This window comes from Canis aureus, chromosome 36, assembly GCF_053574225.1.
Source record: "Canis aureus isolate CA01 chromosome 36, VMU_Caureus_v.1.0, whole genome shotgun sequence".
Lineage (NCBI taxonomy): Eukaryota > Metazoa > Chordata > Mammalia > Carnivora > Canidae > Canis > Canis aureus.
Genome location: NC_135646.1, coordinates 14,969,765 through 14,992,863, shown reverse-complemented (window position 1 = coordinate 14,992,863; position 23,099 = coordinate 14,969,765). Strand labels below are relative to the sequence as shown.

The 23,099-nt window shown below is 35.4% G+C and overlaps 2 protein-coding genes across 17 annotated transcripts in view; one reads left to right on the top strand and one right to left on the bottom strand.

Annotated features, from left to right (window-relative positions):
* The window catches only part of CREB1 (cAMP responsive element binding protein 1), a 62,385-nt gene extending 47,384 nt beyond the window's left edge, over positions 1–15,001 (top strand). For 4 of the 5 annotated variants that reach the window (XM_077884977.1, XM_077884976.1, XM_077884978.1 and 1 more), the window contains one exon: positions 8,750–15,001. In XM_077884977.1, coding sequence (XP_077741103.1) covers positions 8,750–8,894 — 145 coding nt within the window. In that variant the 3' untranslated portion in view covers positions 8,895–15,001. The remainder of the gene's footprint in view (positions 1–8,749) is intronic. The other variant, XR_013372877.1, reaches the window with a different exon arrangement.
* METTL21A (methyltransferase 21A, HSPA lysine) overlaps positions 1–23,099 on the bottom strand; it is a 68,818-nt gene that overhangs the window by 33,423 nt on the left and 12,296 nt on the right. For 4 of the 12 annotated variants that reach the window (XM_077884982.1, XM_077884981.1, XM_077884980.1 and 1 more), the window contains exon 4: positions 20,764–22,327. The exons of 5 other annotated variants lie outside the window; for them this stretch is intronic. In XM_077884982.1, coding sequence (XP_077741108.1) covers positions 21,930–22,327 — 398 coding nt within the window. In that variant the 3' untranslated portion in view covers positions 20,764–21,929. Of the gene's footprint in view, positions 1–11,933; positions 18,002–20,763; positions 22,328–22,545; positions 22,716–23,099 lie in introns of those variants that run through there. 3 more of the 12 variants (XR_013372878.1, XM_077884987.1, XM_077884986.1) reach the window with 3 other exon arrangements.

Genomic DNA, 23,099 nt, shown 5'->3' with positions numbered 1-23,099 from the left:
TGAAAATATAATAAAGCCTCTGTTTAACAGCCAAGAAAAAGATAAAGTAGCAAAATAAACTAAAATCATTTAACTAAAGTCAGAACACTAATGAGTTAAAGAGATATAAATAAGCAGATTTATTTTCAATTAATTAGAAATGAAGTAAAAAAAAATTTTTAATTCCAAACAAAAAGGCTCTGCTATGAAATTAATGTATATTCAAGGGATCTCTGGGTGGCTCAGAGGTTTGGCTCCTGCCTTCGATTCAGCCCAGTGCGTGATCCTGGATTCCTGGGATCGAGTCCCATATCGGGCTTCTGCATGGAGCCTGCTTCTCCCTTTGCCTGTGTCTCTCTGCCTCTCTCTCTCTCTCTCTCGTCTCTCATGAATAAATAATAAAATCTTTTTTAAAAATAATGTGTATATTCAGTTGTATACATTGTATCCATTCAACTGCATATAAACAACAATTAAGAATGAAGATAGATGGTATTTTTTTTTGAGATAGGAATGTATACTCATAAAAAAAAAAAGAATCTATACTCATGGTTGGAAAAAGGTTACCAAAGACTATGTATAATATATAAGCACATTAGAAAACATAAGCTAAAAATTAAATCACCACTAATTGTGCCACCCAAAATGTTAAATTCTGGAGTATATTTTTTTTCCCTAATATAGATGTGTAAAAATAAAGCATACATTTTAATGTATAGTGGTTTATTTTTTTGTTTCTACATTTATTTTTTTACATGAATTCAATTAATTAACTTATAATGTAGTATTGCTTTCAGAGGTATAGAGTTTAGTGATTCATCAATTGCATATAACCCCCAGTGCTCATCACATGCCCTCCTTAATGCCACATGCCCTCCTTAATGCCTATCCTCTCCAATTACTCCACCCCCCCACCGTCCTTCCAACAACCCTTAGTTCTTAATTTTTTATTTTAAGTAATTTTATGTTACAGAAGAGTTGTTTTTTGTTTTTTGTTTTTTTTTTTTAAGATTTATTTATTTATTTATGATAGACATAGAGAGAGAGAGAGGCAGAGACACAGGAGGAGGGAGAAGCAGGCCCCATGCCGGGAGCCCGATGTGGGACTCGATCCCGGGACTCCAGGATCGCGCCCTGGGCCAAAGGCAGGCGCTAAACCTCTGAGCCACCCAGGGATCCCCACAGAAGAGTTGTAAAAGTAGTACAGAGTTCCACATACTCTTTATCCAGCTTCCTGTGATTTAGCATATTACATAACCAGGCTACATTTATCAAAACTAAGAAATTAACATACTGTCACATACTGTGTATGATAATTAACATAGTGTTGTATACTATGATAACGATACTATTAGACTATACATTTTATCCGGATTTCCTCAGTTATTCTACTTATATTCCTTTTCTCTTTCAGAATCCAGTCCAGGATACCACATTGCATTTAGTCACAATGTCTCCTTGTCTACAATCTGTGACACTTTCTCTCTCTCTCTCTCTCTTTTTTTTTTTTTTTAACTTTCATAGCTTTGTCACTTTTGAAGAGTAGTGTTCAGGTTTCTTTTAGAATATCTCTCAATTTGGGCTTATGTAATGCTTTCTTATAGTTAGGCTGAAGTAATAGATTTTGGGGAAGAATACCACAGAATAGTATGTCTGTCTTGTCATATTGTAATAATATATATATGGGTAAATATTTAATATTGTTTATTTTACTATGTTCTTCAGATTATTCCAGCTTTGGCCATTGGGAGCTCTTACAAGTTGGTTTCCTTTTATCCTTTTGACATGTCCCCCTTTTTTAAGCACATCCTTAACTTTCTGACACTACAAGATTGTCCAGGTTCAGTTTCTCATTTGTGTGTTCCCTGCCTTAGTCTTGGACTCAACCATTTCTTCTTAAATCCTAGTTCCTTTTACTAGAAAATGATATTGAGAAATCAAGAACTGGGCATCAGGTTTGCTCTTTGCTACCAGGTTTCACACTTCTGGGCCCTCTCAAAACATGGTGTACTAACTAACCTATGTATGCACACATCTAAATTACTGTATCTGTATACTGCTAAAATAAATATGAATTCATAGTAGCCTCTCTGACCAGAAACTTGGCTTACCATTAAGTATAGTTTGTTTATTTTTTTAAGTTTTTAAAGATTTTCTGTATTTATTCATGAGAGACAGAGAGGCAGAGACCTAGGCAGAGGGAGAAACAGGCTTTTGCTGGGAACCTGATGCGTGATCCAATTCCGGGACCCTGGGATCACGACTTGAGCCAAAGGCAGACGCTCAACCACTGAGCCACCCAAGTGTCCCCAATATAGTTTTTTTTTTTTTTTTTACATATTTGTTTAATTTTGGTATACTTTTAAAATAGAGAATTGATAACTCGTATACCTATGAGAAACAAATTTACCAAATACAGTATTTATGTATAGTTATTTTTGTTTTTACCTTTGAAGTACCAGTGAAAGCACGGTTTTCAAAGCTGTTTAGTTAGGTCTGTTCCTTTTTTTCCCCACTCTATTCAGTAAGGTTATATCAGATTGTAGTATGGTTAGATTCGTCACCCCCTTCATTCAGTTCTGGGATTGCATGCAGTTTACTTTTTATGCTGTTTAGTTCTGTTGGTTTTAACAGATGTATGGTGCCATGCTTCTACCTGCACAGTGCCTTATAGAAGTTACACCACCCTAGAATGAATCCCTATGATACCCCGTGGGTAGTCTACCGTTGCCCCCTTTTCCAGAATCTCATATAACTGTAATCCTACAATATATGTAGCCTTTAGGATCTGGCTTCTTTCCCTGAGCAAAATGCATTCAAGATTTATTGATAGTGTTACGTGGATCAGTAGTTGTTTTTATCCCTGGTATTCCATTGTACACATATCCTGTGGTTGGTGTGTCCGTTTACCTTGATGTTCATCACAGTTCCAGTTTTAGAGGACTATGAATGAAATTACTATAAACATTCACAGGTGTTAATATGAACTTTCAGTTCACTTGAGTAGGTATCTAGGAGTGAGCTGGCCAGATAAAATGGTAAGTGATTTACATTACAATTTATTTAACTTTGTAAGAAACTGCCAAATTGTTTCCCAAAGTGGCTGTATTATTTGGCATTCCTACCAGCAATGTATGAGTTCCAGTTGATCTTATGTTCTGCATTTAGATTTATGACCCCTTTTGAATTAACTTTCATATAAAGTGTGAGGTGTGTCATGGTTCATTTTTTGTGTATGGACATTCATTTGTTCCAGCACATTTGTTAAAAAGATTATCCTTTATTGAATTGCCATTGCACTTTTGGCAAAAACCATTTGACCATATTTGTGTGGGTCTGTTTCTGGCTAGCTTGTTTCATTGGTCTTTGTGTTTCTCCTTTAGCCAACACCTTGATGTCTTTTTTTTTTTTTTTTTTTTAAGATTTTATTTATTTATTCATGAGAGACACAGAGAGAGAGGCAGAGACACAGGTAGAGGGAGAATCAGGCTCCATGCAGGGAACCCAATGTGGGACTCAGTCGCAGGACTGGAATAACAACTGGAGCTGAAGGCAAGAGCTCACCTGCTGAGCCACTCAGGCGTCCCGTTGTTTTAATTACTATAGCTTCATAATAAGTTTTGAATTTGTCAGTGTGAGTCCTCTGACTTTGCTCTTTTATAGAATTGTTTTGGCTGTTCTGGTTCCTTTGCATTTTCATATCAATTTTAGAATTGGCTTGTTGATGTCTATAAGAAAGTTTTCTGGGATTGTGATTAGGATTATGTTGAGTTTATAAGTCAACCTTTGGAGAATTAATATCTTAACAATACTGAGCCTTCCATTCTATGAATACAACGCATTTTCCATTTTTTAGCATATAGATCCTACACATATTTTGTTAGATTTATACCTAAACACTTCTGGGGCTGTGGGTTTTTTGGGGGGTGTAAAGGACTTTTGAATGGGGATTTCATTCTTGATATTGAAAATTTTTGTCTTTTCTCTCATTTTTTTGGTTAGTCTGGCTAGAAGTTTAAAAATTATTAAAAACAGGCTATGTGGATTGACTCATGGGTCATAGTTTGCTAACCTTAGTCTAACTCATATAAAAGACAAAACAGAATAAAAAACCAAGACCTAATTATATGCTACTTATAAGAATCTCACTTCTAATGTAAAGCATAGGTAAGTTAGAAGGAAAGGGGAGTAGAAAAGAATAGACCATGCAAATACCAATCAAAAGGAAGCTAGAACATTGTCAGGGATAAAAAAAAAAAAAAAAAAGGACATAATATAATGATGAAAGGATTAGAGCTTTAACTTTAAAGAGAGAATTGAATAGTTGAAATTTCAGCATTCTTTTCTCAGTGATAACAGAAAATAAAGCTATAGGCAACCTGAGTGACATAATCAACCAACTATACCTGTTTGGCTTGTTAATTTAAGAGGATAGAAATAATACAAAATATGTCCTTGGCCCATAAAGCATCCTGGGAAATCCCCAGTTGTGTGGAAATTAAATAGGTATCAAACATTTCTAAGTCTGTAGGTCAAAAAGGAAGTCTCAAATATCTTGAACTAAGTGCAAATTAAAATACAAAAAAAAATTTGTGGGATGAAGTTCATTTGGTGCTTAGAGGAAAATATATACTATTAAATACTTAGGTTAGAAAAGAAAGTCTTAAATCAATCATTTGTGTCAGGGCTTAACAAACTGTACCTCAGTGCCTATTTTTGTAAATAAAGTTTTATTGAGATACAGCCATGTTCATTCAATTATGTGTGTTACCCATGGCTAGTTTCATGCTACAACAGCAGTAATTGTGACAGAACCCATTTGGTCTGAAAAGCCAAAAATATTTACCAAAAATGTTTGCCAACCTAACTTCCATCTTAAACTAGAAAAGGAAGAGCAAATTAAAACCAATAAAATTGAAAAGGAAAACCAATAGAGGAAAATCAATGAAACAAAAAATTTGGTTGTTTTGTTTTTATAGATTTTATTTATTTATTCATGAGAGACACAGAGAGAGAGGCAGAGACACGAGGAAAGGGAGAAGCAGGCTCCATGTAGGGAGCCCGATGTGGGACTCAATCCCAGGACTCCAGGATCACGACCTGAGCCAAAGGCAGATGCTTAACCGCTGAGCCACCCATTCGTCCCAAAGAAAAAAGTATCATATAGAAGCAAAGAATTAGTTCAGTGAATGGAGGAGGATGTTGAGACACATTATGTGAAAGAACTTTTTTCTAAAAATATGCCTATCACATCAATTTCAGAATTTATAAGCCATCTGTTTGCATGAATGCTTAAAATCATAAAATCCTATTTCTGTACTGAAGAAACATCAGTGGTCAATTTAATCTTCACACCATGTTGTCAGACCAATCCACTGGGAGAGTCCTTTCATTTGCCTGGTGTTTTGTTGTTGTTGTTGTTGTTGTTTTAATATTTAGCTAGAAATTTTTTAGAAGCTTTAAGTATCATTTTCCAGGCTAAGGATTTCTTTAAATTTTTTAATTAAAGTTCATTTGTATTCTGTATTCCACTCCAAAATATAATCTTTTTTTAATATGAAAATGCCTGCCACCCCTCTTACCCATTAATCAAAATTAGTGCTTTAGAATGATATGGCAGGTTTATCCCCTGATTTTGCATACTCCTTTTACAAACCGATCAGTTCTAGGTGGAGACATCTTGATTAGACCTTTATTTAAAAAACAGATGAAGAAATAGTTCTTGCATGGGACCTGTTAGAAGCTATACAACTGGTTAGTTGCAAAGCCAGGATCTGAACCCAAGACTGATCCTCAGTTTAAAATTCTTGCTATTATATATTGTCATAAGTTTATATCCAAATTTATTTAAACTGTGCCGAACTTGAGCATCATTTTGCAAGACAGTGTGTTATTTGAAATTTATTTGGTGTTTCCCCCAAAAAGTATTCTATAGTCACATTCAGCTTGGGACTTGCTAAGTTAGAATTCTTCTTTGGAGAGAGTCGTAATTCATATTTAGTATATTGAAAGGATCCAAGGTCTACGTTGAAGAAACAAATTAATTTTCTTAGCCTAGTGTGCCCTTTTTTCCCCCCACCTTTTGAGAAACCTAATCTTTAACAATACTGTAGTATACTGATTTTGCTAGAGCAAAATTAGGAGATACTAACCTATGGGATCATACTAGTTTTAACTTTTGGAAACTAGCATGTAGATACAGCATTTGTATGAGCACTTGTGGACTGTAAATTCTCAAATGCTGGAGGGGAAAGCAAGGAAAACAAGATGACTCAGCCCTGGGTAAAAGTAGATTTGTTAGTGTGTACATATATCCTACATGCTCTATATATTGTTAGACTTCACCACATACAGAATATCCAGATTGACCTCAGAATCATTCTCACTGTGATCCTTTAGATCACTCTTGGCCTCATGGCACTTCTTGGTTTGTTGTCTTAACTGTGCTTTAGAATGTTGGGCCATTTTTAACTTCTTCCAAACTAATTTTCACCAATAGTATAGTGATGCAGTGGATCATATATTGTCCCTATCTGTCATGGATAATACAACATCAGGTGCAACTTTTTTTATTCCAAAAGTCAGCTTGCTCCTTTTTTCTAAATCAATAGGCTATATGGGGATAAGACATCAATGGAGGCATTCAAGTTATCTAGAAATGATTATAACAAACACATACATAGCATTTACACAGTGCCAGCCAGTATTTCACGCAATTTTTATATATTAATTCCTTTAATCCTCATAAAACTTTTGAGGTAGGTAATATTATCTCCGTTTTAGAGCCAGGAAAGTAAGGTTAAGTAATTTGCCTATGGTCATATAATTGGTAAGAGGTAACCATTTAACCTAAGAACCTGACACTGAATGAAGTTATTGCTCCTAAGTACTGTACTGTACTGCCACCATTGTAGATGAATGATTGTAAATTGGTGCTTTTTTCCATCTTTTAAAGACTTGGAACCTTTTTACTTTCAACTCAGGAATAAGGACCTACCTTGTGCCAGTCTCTCAGCTAGTGACTAAGAATATATGGTCCTTTTTCACATGGAGCTAAAAAAGAGTTTACTAGTTTAAACTTTGTAGCTTAGTAAAGAATGTTTTTTATTCTTACTCTACTTTTAAGTTAGTTTTTAATTGTGGTAAGAAAATTTATCTTAACCATTTTTTAAGTATATAGTCCAGTAGTGTTAAGTATATTCATATTGTTGTGCAAAAGATCTCCAGAAGTTTTTTACCTTGCAAAACTGGAACTCTATTAAAAACAAATTCCTTCATTTTCTCCTTCTGCAAATCCTAGACAATCACCATTCTACTTTCTGTTTTTACGAGTTTGACTACTTTAGATACTTCATAAAGTGGAATCATATAGTTGTCTTTCTGTGACTAGTTTTTGCTTAGCATTATGTCATCAAGATTCATCCATGTTGTAGTGATGGGATTTCCTTCTTTTTTAAGGCTGGATAATATTCCATGTATGTATAGACCACATTTTTAAAATGTATCCCTGTATTGATGAATACTTGGGTTGCTGTTGTGAATAATGCTGTTATGAACATAGACATGCACATCTCTCTTCAGTATCCTGTTTTGTGTTCTTTGGATATATACCCAAAAGGAGGATTGCTCGATCATCGAGTAATTCTATTTTTTATTTTTTAAGGAATTACTCTAGTGTTTAGTATTGTGGCTGGGCCATTTTATGTCATGAGGGTAGTGCACAGAGTTTTCTGTTTGGGCTTTATGGTTTTTTGTTTTGTTTTATTTTTGTAAATATAGTAGCCATCCTAAAGGGTGTGGGGTGGTATCTCATCGTGGCTTTGATTTGCATTTCGCTAATAATTAGATTGGTGTTGAGCATCTTTTTACATGCTTGTTGGTCATTTTACGTATCTTCTTTGGGGAAATGTCTATTCAAGTCCTTTGCCCATTCTTTAATCAAGTTACTTTGTTAAGTTGTAAAAGTTCTTTATATGTCCTGGATATTAACTCCCTATTAGATATGGGACTTGCAAATATTTTCTCCCATTTCTTAGGTTGCCTTTTCACCCTATTGATTATGTCCTTTTTCATGCATAGAAGTTTTAAGTTTGGTATGGCCCTGTTTATTTTTGCTTTTGTTGTCTGCTTTTGGTGGCATAGCAAGAAACCACTGCCAATCCAGCATCTTGAGGCTTTTCCCCTGTTTTCTTCTAGAAGTCTGAACAGTTTTAGGTCTTCAATCCATCCATTTTCATTTAGTTTTTGTATATGGTATAAGATAGGGGTCCTAGCGGTCCAACTTCATTCTTCTGCATGTAGATATATAGTTTTCTTAACATCATTTGAGGAAAAGACTCGTTAGGTTTTTTTAAATGCCTGAAATGATGAATTTATGAGGTATTTCTATTTAGGGTGTTTTTTACACTGACACTTAGCCTTAATATCTTAGTTATCAATATCGACAGAATTTCAAGTTTTATAGGTGTGATACAGAATATATCGATAAACAGTGATATAATTCTAAATTTTAAGTGATCATTCAGCCCTTTGGGTTATTTGTGGGGTTTCCACATTTGGGGTTGTTTTTTAATCAAACTTATGATATATTAAATTAAAATTTTATAACAGATCATCTGTAAGTCATCGTGTATAGTTTTTTCAAATGCCTAATCTATAACATATTAAAATATTTGGGTTTTTTAACTAAATATTTAAAAGTACTCTAGCCCCAAATAAATGATATAGAAATAAATGTTGCATAATTTTTCCTGTCCTTTTTTACTTATAGGGAAGCAGCACGAGAGTGTCGTAGAAAGAAGAAAGAATATGTGAAATGTTTAGAAAACAGAGTGGCAGTGCTTGAAAACCAAAATAAGACACTTATTGAGGAGCTAAAAGCACTTAAGGACCTTTACTGCCACAAATCAGATTAATTTGGGATTTAAATTTCACCTGTTACGGTGGAAAAGGACTGGCTTGGCCACAACCAGAAAGATAAAATAAACATTTTATTTTCTAAACATTTCTTTTTTTCTATGCGCAAAACTGCCTGAAAGCAACTACAGAATTTCATTCATTTGTGCTTTTGCATTAAACTGTGAATGTTCCAACACCTGCCTCCACTTCTCCCCTCAAGAAATTTTCAGCACCAGGAATCATGAAGAGACTTCTGCTTTTCATCCCCCTCCCTCTTCAAGAAGTAATAATTTGTTTACTTGTAAATTGATGGGGGAAATGAGGAAAAGAAAATCTTTTTAAAAATGATTTCAAGGTTTGTGCTGAGCTCCTTGATTGCCTTAGGGACAGAATTACCCCAGCCTCTTGAGCTGAAGTAATGTGTGGGCCGCATGCATAAAGTAAGTAAGGTGCAATGAAGAAGTGTTGATTGCCAAATTGACATGTTTTCACATTTTCATTGTGAATTATGTAAAATTGTTAAGAGATATACCCTCTAAAAGAATTTTAGTATGGTGTTGAAGAAATTAAGAATGAATTCGGAGTGCTTTCTATGTACATTCTCTTCTTCAATACTGAAAACTTGTCCTTGGTTCTTAAAAACATTCTGTATTAACTATAGCTCTTCCATAGGGCAGTTGTTGCTTCTTAATTCAGTTCTGTATGTGTTCAACATTTTTGAATACATTAAAAGAAGTAACCAACTGAATGAAAAGCATGGTATTTGAATTTTAAATTAAATTGAAGTAAGTAAAAGTACAAAACTTGTTTTAGTTAGTACTAAATTCTTAGTAAAAAGATGCTCATTAGTAAACCAGCCCCTCGAATATAACAAGGTTTTTAAATAAATGTTTTTGTCCTCGCCTTCAAAAATATTTATTTCACTCATTTACTTAAAAAGGTATTTCTAAGTAAACTGTTCCCATTTGCACTTACATTATACCACCAACAGGAAAGCCTTCAAGATGTTAAATAAAGTCATATATTTGTTTATAAAATGTTATGTGTTGTAGAAAAATACTGATTTGAAATCTTTTCCATATTAACATACTTTTACAGAGTATCTCTAGTGAATTTTTAAATGAAAGTTGTAAGGATATAGTCATAAAAAGTACAGTATTAGATGTACAAGGAAAGTTATTTTCTTCAGATATATTTGAATGACTGCTGTACTACAATATTTGGATTGTCATTCTTGCAAAACATTTATTTTGGTTTCTCCTAAAAAGGACAGTTGTGCTTTAGCTTTTCCTATATGCTGTATAGCCTTTGTTGTCCTACAAAGGAGGTACCTGTTTGAACCCCTGACTATAACCTGTATTTATATGTATCATACATGGTTTCCAGTAATACTTCTAATTATTAATTACTCATTTTATTCACTAAGCTTGATAAATCTAAAAGTTACCCTTTAAAAGAAAAATAGGACTAAGGTGGATTTTAAAAATTGGAGACTGACATAACTTTAGATATAATTTCTCGAGAAGGTTATTCCTTTAAAAGAGTGTAGAAAATATTTTATATTTAGTCATGGGTTGTTTTTAAATGTTAAGTTTGTTAATGTGTTAACAAAATATGCAGATATAGGTGTTAATTATTGGGTCCAGTTTGAAAAGTAATTAATTAATATTTGTAAATGGTATATTTTTGTTTGTAACAAACCATTGTCTTTTTTCAAGGATGAACAGAGTTTATGAAGGAGCATCATTCTAAGAATTGAGTGATGTAGTCTTATATTTGGACAGTTCACCAGATTCTCAAGAAGGCTTTCAAACGACTGTAAACTTTGATGTTTATCCTGCTGAGCTAATGGGGAAACTTGTAGCGTAAAAATTATTTGTATACCAGCATAGAATGTCATTTTCCAAAACTTCAACAGAAACTAAGCAAAATCACAAATCTATTCACAAACTAGAATTCTAAATCGGTCAGAATGTTTTAAATGTCATAAACTCTATAAATGAAAATTGCCTAGTAATTAGCAAGTTGTATTCTCTAAAGTAAACCCATTTTCCAAAAGTTGAGGCATTCAGTTTAATTAGAAAAGTTGGTGGTCCTCTTAGTCCCTCATAAATCAAGGCAATCACATCCGTATGAGCTGGTTGAATTTATAAGTTTTTATAAACACCAGGTCCTTTGTACCTTGAGGATGATTGCACTGGTTTGAAGTCAGTTACTTCATGGTGAGGTAAGAAATGTATTCTGTTGCTAAATCTGTTTTAGACCCTTAAAGAGACTTGAAGATTTCAGTTTATACAGATAGAAATTAAGCATCTTTTGTGCAGACTTTTTTTTTTTTTTTACAAGAATTGGAAAAAAAGGTGTTTGTTTTTAAGCATGCAACTTTGAGAATCTTTATTAAGAAAATGACATAATAAAAAAAAAAAATCTTGTAGCCAAGAACATATATGGCCACGTTACCAGTAATAAATGTTTTTTCTCTTCATATTGGCCAAAAGGGAATGAAAACGTCATCATAGGAATCTGTACATATGCTACTGATTTGCCTAGAAAATAGCAAGTTTGGTATCGCTTACTTTGCAAATATAGGGCCATGTGGCACTTTTATCTATAGGACAGATTAACTCTAATGAAAATGAAGTGGGAGGGGTTTATTTTTGATATATTACTCTTATGAGTTTTCAAGCTTTGATAGTGCTTAACTGAAAAGTGGTTTAGAAAGGGCTAGATCCAATGTGTTCACATTATTAAAAAAATGATATCAGATATAATTTTAATTTCATTCTTTTCAAACTCAAGTACCATATTGGCAACCATCATATTGTCATAGGTGCTCTGTTCATTTAGATATTATCTGGGGGGGGGAATGGCATTTGTATAATATATGTGTACATATATATAAATACATACAGTATATAATCTGAAGCTCTGAGAGCTCTTAAGTCAGGAATGCTGAATATTATAGTATATTGAAGTCAGATGAAATTTTACATTTTTGCGTGTTCTATTGCATCCCTTTTGGTAGTTTCTTGGACTGCATTACTCCAGCACTCATGATTGATTTTTGTCTTCTAATTTTCTTCCAAGTATTTTTTTTTTTTTATTGTTCGTTTTCTTTGGCTTGATACTTTTATATGTGTTACTAGTCACTTGAAAACTCCCCCGCCCCCAAAGTATTCGGTTTTTTGCTTTGTCTCTGGCAGCTATAACAGTGGTAAGAACATTTTGAAGATAGCTTCTAAAAGGTACCACTGATTTCTCAAAACTCATCCTGGGGGAGGAATTTTGGTGTTTTCATTTGAGCAGGGATTTTGTCAGAAAATGTGTTTGGATGGTAGGTCAGCAGCAGCGCTAGTGTCTGAAAGCACACACCAGTCAGGCAGGCTGTGTGATTAGAGGTCATCTGGCTGAAGTTTCTCTCGGTCTCTCAGGCCTCATCCCTACTATTCATTTTGACCATGTGGGGTGATGTGTGGAATCATACAAAGGCTTAGGAAGAAACAAGTTTGTTTAAACCAGGATGCTTTTACTTACTTGAAGTGACTTCAATCTAGATTTCTTCTTTACATTTTTAAAATGTTCTTAATTTTATGACCAGCTACAGTCAGCTACTAGCTTAAATTGGTCTCTTTATTTTGAAGATCAAAATCCTGCTTCATTTTGCAGGATTAAATAAAGATAATATCATAAAGTTAAGATTTTTAATTTAAAGTGGGTTTTAAGAACAATATAAGTTACACACCGTTTCAGTTATTTTCAAGAGGCTTTATTTTGTTGCCTTTATGGCTCTGAAAACTTTTGGTATATTGTTTCCCATTGACCTAATACAAAAGTTGTATATTTATTTGGATTATATTTACATTGTATTCTTTGTAAATGTTTGGTGTAACTTGCACTTTTAAAAAATGACCCAGTTGGGTATTAACAACTTGAGAAGTTCCCTCATCAGTTAATTGTCAACTGACTTTTGATGTCTTTCTCCTCTCTTGAAATCATGTGACTTCTTAAAATGGAAACTCTTCATTAAAATATATTAGTACCTAAAGGCTAGTCTTACAAATAGCTGTAAAAGAAAAATAACAGGAAATTATATAGATTTGACTAGCCTAGTTAATTAAAAGATGGTTTGAACCTAGTGTTACTCTTTTTCATCATGGATAAAGACAGAAAGAAAAGCATCTTGAGTGAATTGATATTTCCAATTTTAAATGAGACTATTCTCATTTCCAACATTGATGTTGTCTGTAGGATGCCGAGATATCCATGAATTTGTCCAGAGCAGTAAAATACTTTTCAAGGTAATTATGGTCATGATGAAAGCCACATGTAATCATTTTGACTAAGGTTTTTATCACTTTAAATTGACTTTCTTTATATCAAAGAAATGCCGCCTAAATTTGACTGTCAGGTGAGAAGGGAGAAAGTGTGGTGTGCTTTAGCAAGCCTGTAGGTGAAGGGTTGGGGGATTCGTTTGCTCACTCAATTGTACAAAGCACAACTAGAACTTTTGTTGGATGGTTTGCATACATCTTGAATACTTTTAATGTTGATATGTTGACTTTTTTAAGTTGACTGCACAGTCACTGTATGTACTGGGAACTGGTTTCCTTGACTTTTCTCGAATCGATGGCTAGGAGAGGCACTAATCCCTGAGGGGTTGAACCATTATCATGAAGCTGAGTCAGTATGGAAGAATTTCAAATAAATCAAACAGGGTGCTGAAGTTCCATCTGACTCCTGCTTCTGATAAGTTCTTACTGATTAGTGAATGTAGCTTAAGCCTTTGTATGTGTCCTCAGGGGGCAGACAAACTTTAAGAGGGACCAGATAACGTTTGAATGGAGGGATTATATTTCAGGTGTTTTAGCTTGAAATTTATTTTTTAAAAAAATAAAAATAGAAAAAAAAAATAGAACAAAGCCTGTGAAGCAAGATGATATTATAAACAGGCAGAGTTGTTTTAGCACAGAGAGAAGATATTGACCTGTCTGCATTCTGGTACTGTGGGTGCAGGTCCTAGCTGGGCATAACATGATGTGTTTTTAATTATTCTCACCAGCAAGTAAAAGAAGAATGAACAGTCTGTGGGAAATGTCTTTGAAAAGGGTCAAAGGGTAGGAAATTCAGATTTTACCTACTTTATACAGGCATTATATGATACTTGCCTATAGAAGTATGGCATTTCCAAGCTTCTGTCTGAAACATCTCAGAAATGTGAGAGTAAACCTGAGATTGTTTAAAAATTGGTAGGGAAGGAAGAAAATCCCTGCAGATAATAATCTTAACGTTAGTTGGCCAAGTGAAATGATCTATCATTGTGTTTGGGAGGTTTTATTTTCCTATGTTTTTAAAATTGAATTGGTAAATGCTTTATAGACGTATTTTTATCCAGGTGCCACTCCAATTTGTGTATGTAATAAAATTATTTATATTAAAAGTGGGAAATAATTTGTCAACATTGTTCTGTGAGTATGGATTTATTAGGGGTGGCAAAAAGAGTGCTAGTTAGCAGTTTTTCATGTAGATTGTCCTCAACTGATTTGTCCACATGTCAGTTGTCATCCCCACCCAGAAAAGGAATTCTTTCTAACCTAGATGTATCACTTGAAACTTTTTAGAAACAAAATAATCAGGGAAGTTTCTAGAGAGAACGATGCTTTTTGGTTTTGTTTTTGTTTTAATTTTTCCTTGAGGATTGGGGTAAAGAATACCTCCCCCCAAAACTGTCAGCACAAAACAGGGTATTAATTTTTTTAACTCTGATGTTGCTATTGGAGTTGAATACTAAATAAATAACTATAATGAGGGAAATACATTTCTAATAAAATTCCCTACATTCTAGAAACATCCCTGTTTTAATTTTTTTACCTAAATCTTTTTGTGCTCTGTGTAAAGAGAGAAAATGTACTGAGTTATAATGCATTTTATTAACACTATGTACATATTAGCTGCTTTGTGTTCAGAATGGTAGCAATTGCTTTGTATATTAAAGTGATCCTTGTGAATTTGTGAAATATTGTCATAAAGTGCTTTTTTCTTACTGTAATCTTTGTGGTATCAACTGTCATAATGCCCTTTTTACACACATTTATGTGCAGTCACATAAACATGCTTTTAAAAACTCTGTAAGTCTCTTTTTTGGGGATGGGACCTCTCTCTTTTTTGCCAGTAGTGTTAAGCTATATTTTCTTGACCTTAGGTTTATTACTTTTGTTAAATGAGCAAAATTCATGTTAGAATATTTCACAAGCTTGTTGTTGCACAGCAACAGAAAACTAATTTGAGCAACAAGAACATATCTTCAGTTATTTAACTTTACTGTATTCCTCATTTTTAGCACAAGATTTCTTTGTTCAGTAAGATTGAACAGTGCCTATTTGAAGATTCGGAGATGTTACCACCCTATTGAGAAAACCAATGGGAGACATACGACCAGCTGTCTCTAGTGTCTTAAAATCCATGTTTGCATTGGAAGAACAATAAAAATAGATAACTTCTCAGGTCCCCTTGTAATTCTAAAGTTCTGTGATCATATAAAATGGAAGGAAATGGGAGGGGGTGTGGTTAATCTGCTCTTTGCTTAAAACATAATAAAAGATTCTCTCCTATTCAATTTCTCAAAATAAGCAGTTGCATTTATTCCAAAGTACCTTTTAAAAAATCACCATGATGTGTTAAGCTTGATACACCTGGCAATGTATTGAAGGAATTACGTGAATTTTATTTTTTCTACAAAGCATGACCATATGTAAGTTCTTGTGCAGATGTTTTTGAGAGTGAAAGGGTGATACTAATTAATAGGGACAACAGGCATAAGCCAGGATTGTGCTGAGCAAAGCAGGACCTATGGCCACCCTACTTGTAACCCATGTTCAGGTGCTTGAACCTCCAATAAAAGCCTAGAGTACCTATCTTTATCCATACCTTTGCTGACAGTTGCTTATTTCACAAATACTTCAAGACACGCTTCTGTGCATTAAGAAGTCCCTGTCGGGCAGCGGTTTAGTGCCGCCTGCAGCCTGGGGTGTGATTCTGGAGACCCAGGATCAAGTCCCACGTGGGGCTCCCTGCATGGAGCCTGCTTCTCCCTCTGCCTGTCTGTCTGTCTCTCTCTCTCTCCTCTGAATAAATAAATAATCTTCAAAAAAAAATTATTCAGATTAAAAAAAAAAGTCTGTCCTCAGGAAGATCCGTCTAAGACAAGCCAAAGAAACCACTCTAAAATGATCATACAATTTTAGCTCTGTGCTATACGCTCCTGTCATCTACACTCAGGCTGCAAAAGTGGTCCAGAACAGAGCTCTAATTTCTCCTCTAAATCTGTTCATCCTTCAGCTGGTTTTTTCCATCTTATAAATGATACCACCATTCCACTAAATTGCTTAAGGCAAAAACCCAGAAAAGCATTGCCTTAATCAGCATTATCCTGCCATTATGTGTTTTAATTTCTCCACATCTTTCTTGTGCACATCAACCAAACTGGGACTTAGAATTCTAGTGAGGGCCTAACAACCGTAGAGGAAAGGTATTTCCAGCCACTTGAATGCTATTTTTGTTTTTGAGGTGCAATTCACATAAAATGGACGTTTTAAATGAACAATTCAGTGGCATTTAGTGCCTTCATAATATGCTACCTACCACTACCTGTATATCTAGTTTTGGAACATCATCACTCCAAAATGAAAGTCTGTGCCTATTAAAAAGTTACTCTCCATTTTCCCTTCCAGTCCCTGGCAGCCACCAATCTGCTTTCTGTTTCTATAGTTAACCTACTCTGAATATTTCATATAAATAGAGCCATAATATGTGACCTTTTGTGTCTGGCTTCTTTCACTTGGCATGTTTTAGAGGCTGCTCCACACTAGCGTTTACCAGTACCTTTTTATGACTGAATAATAATCCATTATATATGCCAATTTATCCAATCTTCCACTGATGGACATTGGATATTTCTGGGGTTTTTGGCTATTGTACATAGGGCTATGAACATTCATGTGCAAGTATTTGAGTCCCTGTTCTCAGTTTTGTTGGATATATACCTAGGAGTGGAATTGCTGGGCCATATGGTAATTCTATGTTTACTTTCTGAGGAACTGCCAAATTTTTCCCAAGCTCCTGCGCCACTTTACACTCCTACCAGTGCTGTACAAGGGTTCCAATTTCGCCATGCCCTGGCCAACATTTGTTGTTTTTAATTATGCCCATCCTTATGGGTGTGAAGAGGTATCTCATTGTGGTTTTGAGTTGCAACTCATTAATGATGTTGAGTATCATTTCACGCGTCTGTTGGTTATTTGTGTATCTTGGAGAAATGTCGAAGTCCTTTGTTCATTTTTTAAATGGTGTTTTTTTTTGTTGCTGAGTTTTAAGGGTTTTGTTTTGGGGTTTTTTTACATATTTTTGGCTAGACCCTTATCCGGTAATATGATTTGCAGTCATTTCTCAAGTTTTTTCACTTTCTTGATGATGCCCTCATTATTTTTTAACTTTGTTTCCTTAAGTAGTATGTACATTTGGAAAAAACTACAAATGGGAAGCAGTACAAAGCAGTTTCTTGTGCGTCCTTTTAGTGACAATCTGTGCATGTACATGCAAATGTAATGTCTATTCTCTCCTCCTCTCCCCTTTTTACATAAATGGTACTTTTTCACTGAATGTGTCTTGACAGTTCTATTTCAATATATGTACATCTGCGTCAGTGTTGCTAAGTGGTGTGCAGTATCCCATTGTCTAAGTATCCTAGTTTATTTAGTAAGCACTCTCTTCTGTGGACATTTTGGTTGTGACTTTTGTCTGTTACAGATATGCACACGTTAGTATAAATACAAGCTAGTTTATCTTTAGGGTAGACACTGAGAAGAGGAAATTGTTATTAAGTATGGTTTTCTTCATATGTGGAGGTTGGTTCATAAGCATTAAGAATCTGCTAAATAATAAAAACATGCCTCTTTAAAAAAAGGGGGGGGGGAATCCCTGGTTGGCTCAGCGGTTTGGCGCCTGCCTTTGGCCCAGGGCACGATTCTGGAGTCCTGGGATCGAGTCCCGCGTCGGGCTCCCTGCATGGAGCCTGCTTCTCACTCTGCCTTGTGTCTCTCTCTGTCTCTCATGAATAAATAAATAAAATCTTTAAAAAAAGAAATGCCAGTTAGTATTTTTTATGTCAAACTTCATAGTTGTATGTTTTGTTTTGCTTTTTTTTTAGGAGTTAGAAGTAGCAGAACCAGCCTTAACACAAGGCTTTTTGGTAGGTAGGCCTTCCTTTTCACACCTCTGTTACTGGGTTTTCCCTTCTGATCTTCCTCAGAAACAGTCTCAGCGAGGGAACAGTTTTTCAGCATGCCAGCTTTCCTTGTGTTAAAATTTAACACTTTGCTGGTTGTACAAAGAAAGGCATAACATGATTTAAGAGTGGAAAGAAACTTCTAAGCTAACAAATCCTCCGTTTTTAAAGTGACAAAAAAGAACTGAGGTCCGCCCTGATTCCATACAGTTCCTGCCAGTGTTAAGAGAAACCAAGTCTCTTGTTTCCGAGAATAAGGCTCTCCGTACTCACTGCAATGTCTTGCCTCACTCTTGTTAAAGACTTTGAAGATGCTCTGTTTAGGTAGAGGTTCTGGGGTAGCAGCGGAATTATGACCACGTCTCTGACACTAAAATAAGTCACATGACTATCTCACCAACTGTGATGTCAGGCCCTATGTCTAGGACCTCTTTTACCAAACTGGTACGTTAAAATGATTTTTTAAATTACTTTAAAATTTTATTTTTGTTTTAAAAATTGATAAATGCTTCTTTTAACCACCATAAACTAAAAGCATAGAGAGTAAATGGATTTGATATTAGAGGTGAATCTTTTATAAAGTTCATGATAATCTTGTTGAAAGTATGCTTTATTTTTTTACCTCCCTGATTATCTATTCCTACCCTGGGCAAGGGAAAATAAAGTACAGAAATTAGGCAGTAAGGAATCGGTAAAGGAATATGTTGTTGCTTTTTTTTTAATCTGTATTTTTCATGAGTAAACATTTACTTTTTTTCTTTTAAAGATTTTTATTTATTTATTCATGAGAGACAGAGACAGAGAGGCAGAGACATAGGCAGAGGGAGAAGCAGGCTCCTTGCAGGAAGCCTGATGTGGGACTTGATCCTGGGTCTCCAGGATCACGCCCTGGGCTGAAGGTGGTGCTAAACCGCTGAGCCACCCAAGCTGCCCTATTTACTCTTTTGAAAACACTTGCCCTTTATGAAGAGGGCACCATGCTAACACTTGAAAGAGGTATAGATCTTGTCTTCTAGGAGCAGAAATTGGGAAGATAAAACATCCCAGGCAATGTTGTTATTCTGCCCTGGGTTTTTCATTTAGTGTTCAGTTAATTTAGGTAAAGTACTTTGATTAGAATTCTGATCCTTTTGTATGAAAGAATAAATGTTCCACTAGAAACTAACCAACGATAGTACCAGGGCTTCAGATGGCTCTATCATGAACTAAAATTAAAAAAGCAAGATACCCTTAAGAAGTAATCCACTTAGAAGACGACAGCATACCTTACAGTGGTGAGACAGTGGTAGTTCTGAGAACCCAGTATCATACATACATATATTTTAACACATCTGGGCGCCAGTATTTGTAGTCGTGGAAAAAGTCATTGATACCCCGGGGTAACTAAATTCTAAGAAACTGAGCAATGTGAGAATCAAGGCTAAGTGTACAGTAGGTTTAGAACTAGACTAGTTCTATCCTTGAGGATAAAACAAGCACACATAGAATGCATATTCATGGGACCAATTAATCCCTTAATATAAGAGAAAGATGTCACAACTTTATTGACATTTACAGTGTACATGGTGGCATCCTATCCAGACATATCCTCTCCCCATCCCTCACTCCCACATACTCATGAAGCAGTCACTTCCCAGCTTCTGGGAATGCTGGCTGATGGCTCTCAGCCGAGATCCTCTCCAGGTATTTTCATCCTATGGTCCTGCTCCTCAGATCACAGGACTAATCTCCTCCACAGGGATATAAAGTCCTGCCCCTTTGCCTGACTATGGCCCAACTGCAGGGCCATCACAGCTCTCACTTCTCTGAGGGCTTTTCTGACTGCACCCCAGCCCAATTTCTCCTCCTTCCCCAGTCTTGCTACTTTCATTCCCTCAGAGATGTCCATCTTAAAAGCATTCCCATTTAAACTTTCTGCACCCTAAACTCCATCTCTGAGGATTCTTCCCCAGGGAACTAAGCCCATGACAACATCTGAAACCCAAAGCAAAAAAAAAAAAAAAAATCATTTGATTTTTCACTTAAACAACCAAACTCTTCCTGTTGAATATTTCTTGCCCTTTATTTTGTTCCATTAAGACAAAAAAAAATTACCTTCAACCTTTTCTCTAATGTTTATGAACATTTAAAACCACCAATTGCAAAAAATAAAATAAAATAAAATAAAATAAAATAAAATAAAATAAAATAAAATAAAATAATAAAATAAAATAAAACCACCAATTGCTTACTTCACTTGGTAAACCATCCAGACATCTTGAAGCTTTCCACACCTACTCCATCCCATGTAGTTTCCATCCACATCCACAATCATCTCAGTATCTGTTCTCCTAAGTCAGGGATACTAAAGGAGCTGAACTCCAATGAAAATACTCACTTCTAACAACATACCTGAATGGGACTGGCCTTTCGTTAGGGATCCGCCTTGTTGGTTTTTGTTTCGGTTTTATATTATTTAAATTCAATTCCTCTTTCACTTGCCTTCCATGTTTATCTGTGGCACACTACTGGCATTTTATGGATTTGCTAATATGCTATGCATATTTCTATTTCATGTGCATTTATCAGAATTATGTTGAACCAGTACATCATAGAATGCTCAGAACTTTTCATGCATAATTCATCTTTATTAAAGTAAAATCTCTAAAATATATGTAGAAAATAATGTATTGGGTATTTTCACATCCAAGAGAGTCACTGAAAGGTTAAGAGAAAGGAGGAAGTCTTGTTCCTAATGTTTCGCAAGGGAAATCTATCTCTAGTACCAAATACCATACTGAGATTATAATAGTCTTGTCATCTAATTGTATGTAAGCTGTTAAGCTTGTACATTGTTAAAAAATGAAATGTGTATGTGATGTATGACTTCATTCATAAAGTCTAAGACAATCATAAAATAACGTAGCAATTATTTAACTCAAGACCAGTACCCTCTAAATGGAATGTATCTTTTTCATTCAACCAGTATTTGGCTATGAGACACTGGCTACTGAGAGGCAGCTGGGGAAGAGGCATGAGCAGTCCTGGCCTTCAAGAAGCTCCCCATCCTCTGGGGAATCCAGACGTGGAATAAGCACTTACAAGTACAGTATAGGAGGAGCTTCTCCTCAGGGAGCTAACCTCCCTTGAAGGGGTGTGATTTAAAACCGCCTTCATTGTTACCCTAAGCATTACAGGAGGAGGGGAAAACCTAGGCAAGAAATATAAAAACAACATTTGAGAAGGGGGAGTGGTAAGGAAAAACCTGCAGCTTCTGGAGAAGACAGCCTGTGCATAGCACATGGAGGGCCAAGATTTCAGGGGTTTTCAGAAAGTAAAAAAATATTTTTTACTTAATCCTTTGTTTATATACCTAAGTTGGAAATTAAGCTGAAAAGCAGGAGATGAAACCTCCAAGAACATATGTAAAATATCAGCGTGGGTTGGCCTCACCAAAACAAGCTCACTGCTTTGAAGACACCCTTATACCAGCCCTTCATTATGTCATCAGGGAAAACTGTATCAAGGGGGAGCAGTATGGGACAGATATACATTCTTTTAATGTTAGTTGAATTTTTCAGAGTAAAATACAACTAAAAAGTCACAGCAATGGAGAAAGTGCTGCCTCGTTTTAAAACTGCACGTGTGCTTTGCCCCTTGAGAACACCTTTGGTTAGACTTTTTGTTCAATACACCATTTCATTAAATATGATTCAATTCCCCGTCTCAATTCCCAGTCTGAGGCCTTAACTGACATACTCAATAACTTATAATTCTTATAAGTTAGAGTCAACTATAAGTCCTCCCTCTGGTTTCTCTTCTGTGCTTTGTAAATATGTACATCCTTTTCAGGATCATAGTGAACCTTACTCACAGTAAATTGCCTCTCCAGCATCGCTAAGAAGCTGTTGTCCCGTTCATAGCGAATTCGGCAAGCTAAAAGAATCACGGAGCGGTTGCTACTGAGATGTTCCAAAGTTTGAAGAAGATCTGCGAATGTTTCTTCTAAATATATGATATCAGCTCCAAGTATCAAGTCAAATTCTCCAGGTGAATAACTCCCCAAATTTTGTCCCCAAGTCAGCTCCTTAACAACAGCTTTGGGTTGGATATGGGGAGGTAAATTGGCTTGAACGTTTGATTTAAGAAATTCTAATGCTACTTTTCGATCCGTGATAGTCACATGAGCACCTAGAATGTGGGACAGAGAAAGAGTCATGTGCACAACAATACAACTAACAGGTAAGGGGGGTCAAGTTTAACAGCAGGGTGAGGGTCTCTAATATCCCACCAATATCCAGAAGGTCATGCCCTTCACAGATGGCTGCAAAACTGCAGAGCAATGACCCGTGCTCCTTCTGCACAGCCTACTGGCAAAAGTGAACCTTTGATTTGCCTCTCTGCCACACCTGTTTGCTAAGTTGTGCCTGGAAAACAGTCTCCAAATGACAAGCCGAAGCTTCTGAATTTTGCAGACAGAGTTGGCCCACTCTGGCGTCTACCACTATACTTCATTCATGAGGTTGTGATCTTCAAGTCAGCAGACCTCAGGGTAAAATAGAATCCACAGAAGAAAAGTCTAGGAGCAAGTGATTATGAAGATGACAAGATACCAAAAACAGGGAAAGGCTACTTTCTGGAGTCTAAGTCTTAAAATGAATCAAAGAAGAGATTAATTGGCTACGACAAAACCCCAGCCCACATCTCCTTCTGGTGTTAGGAAGCAGCATTATGTGTTCTTTGTATTTATGTTTCTATATATACATACATATATACATGTACATACATATACATGCAAAATTATATATATATGAAAATATGTATGTAACATAAATAGTACATATACACTTAAAAGATGTGTATATACACATATACATGTATATATAATTTTTGAAAAGTGGTAAACTTAGAAATTCCTAGATTGTATCAAAGTACTGGAGGTTAAAATATAAGATCACGTTTT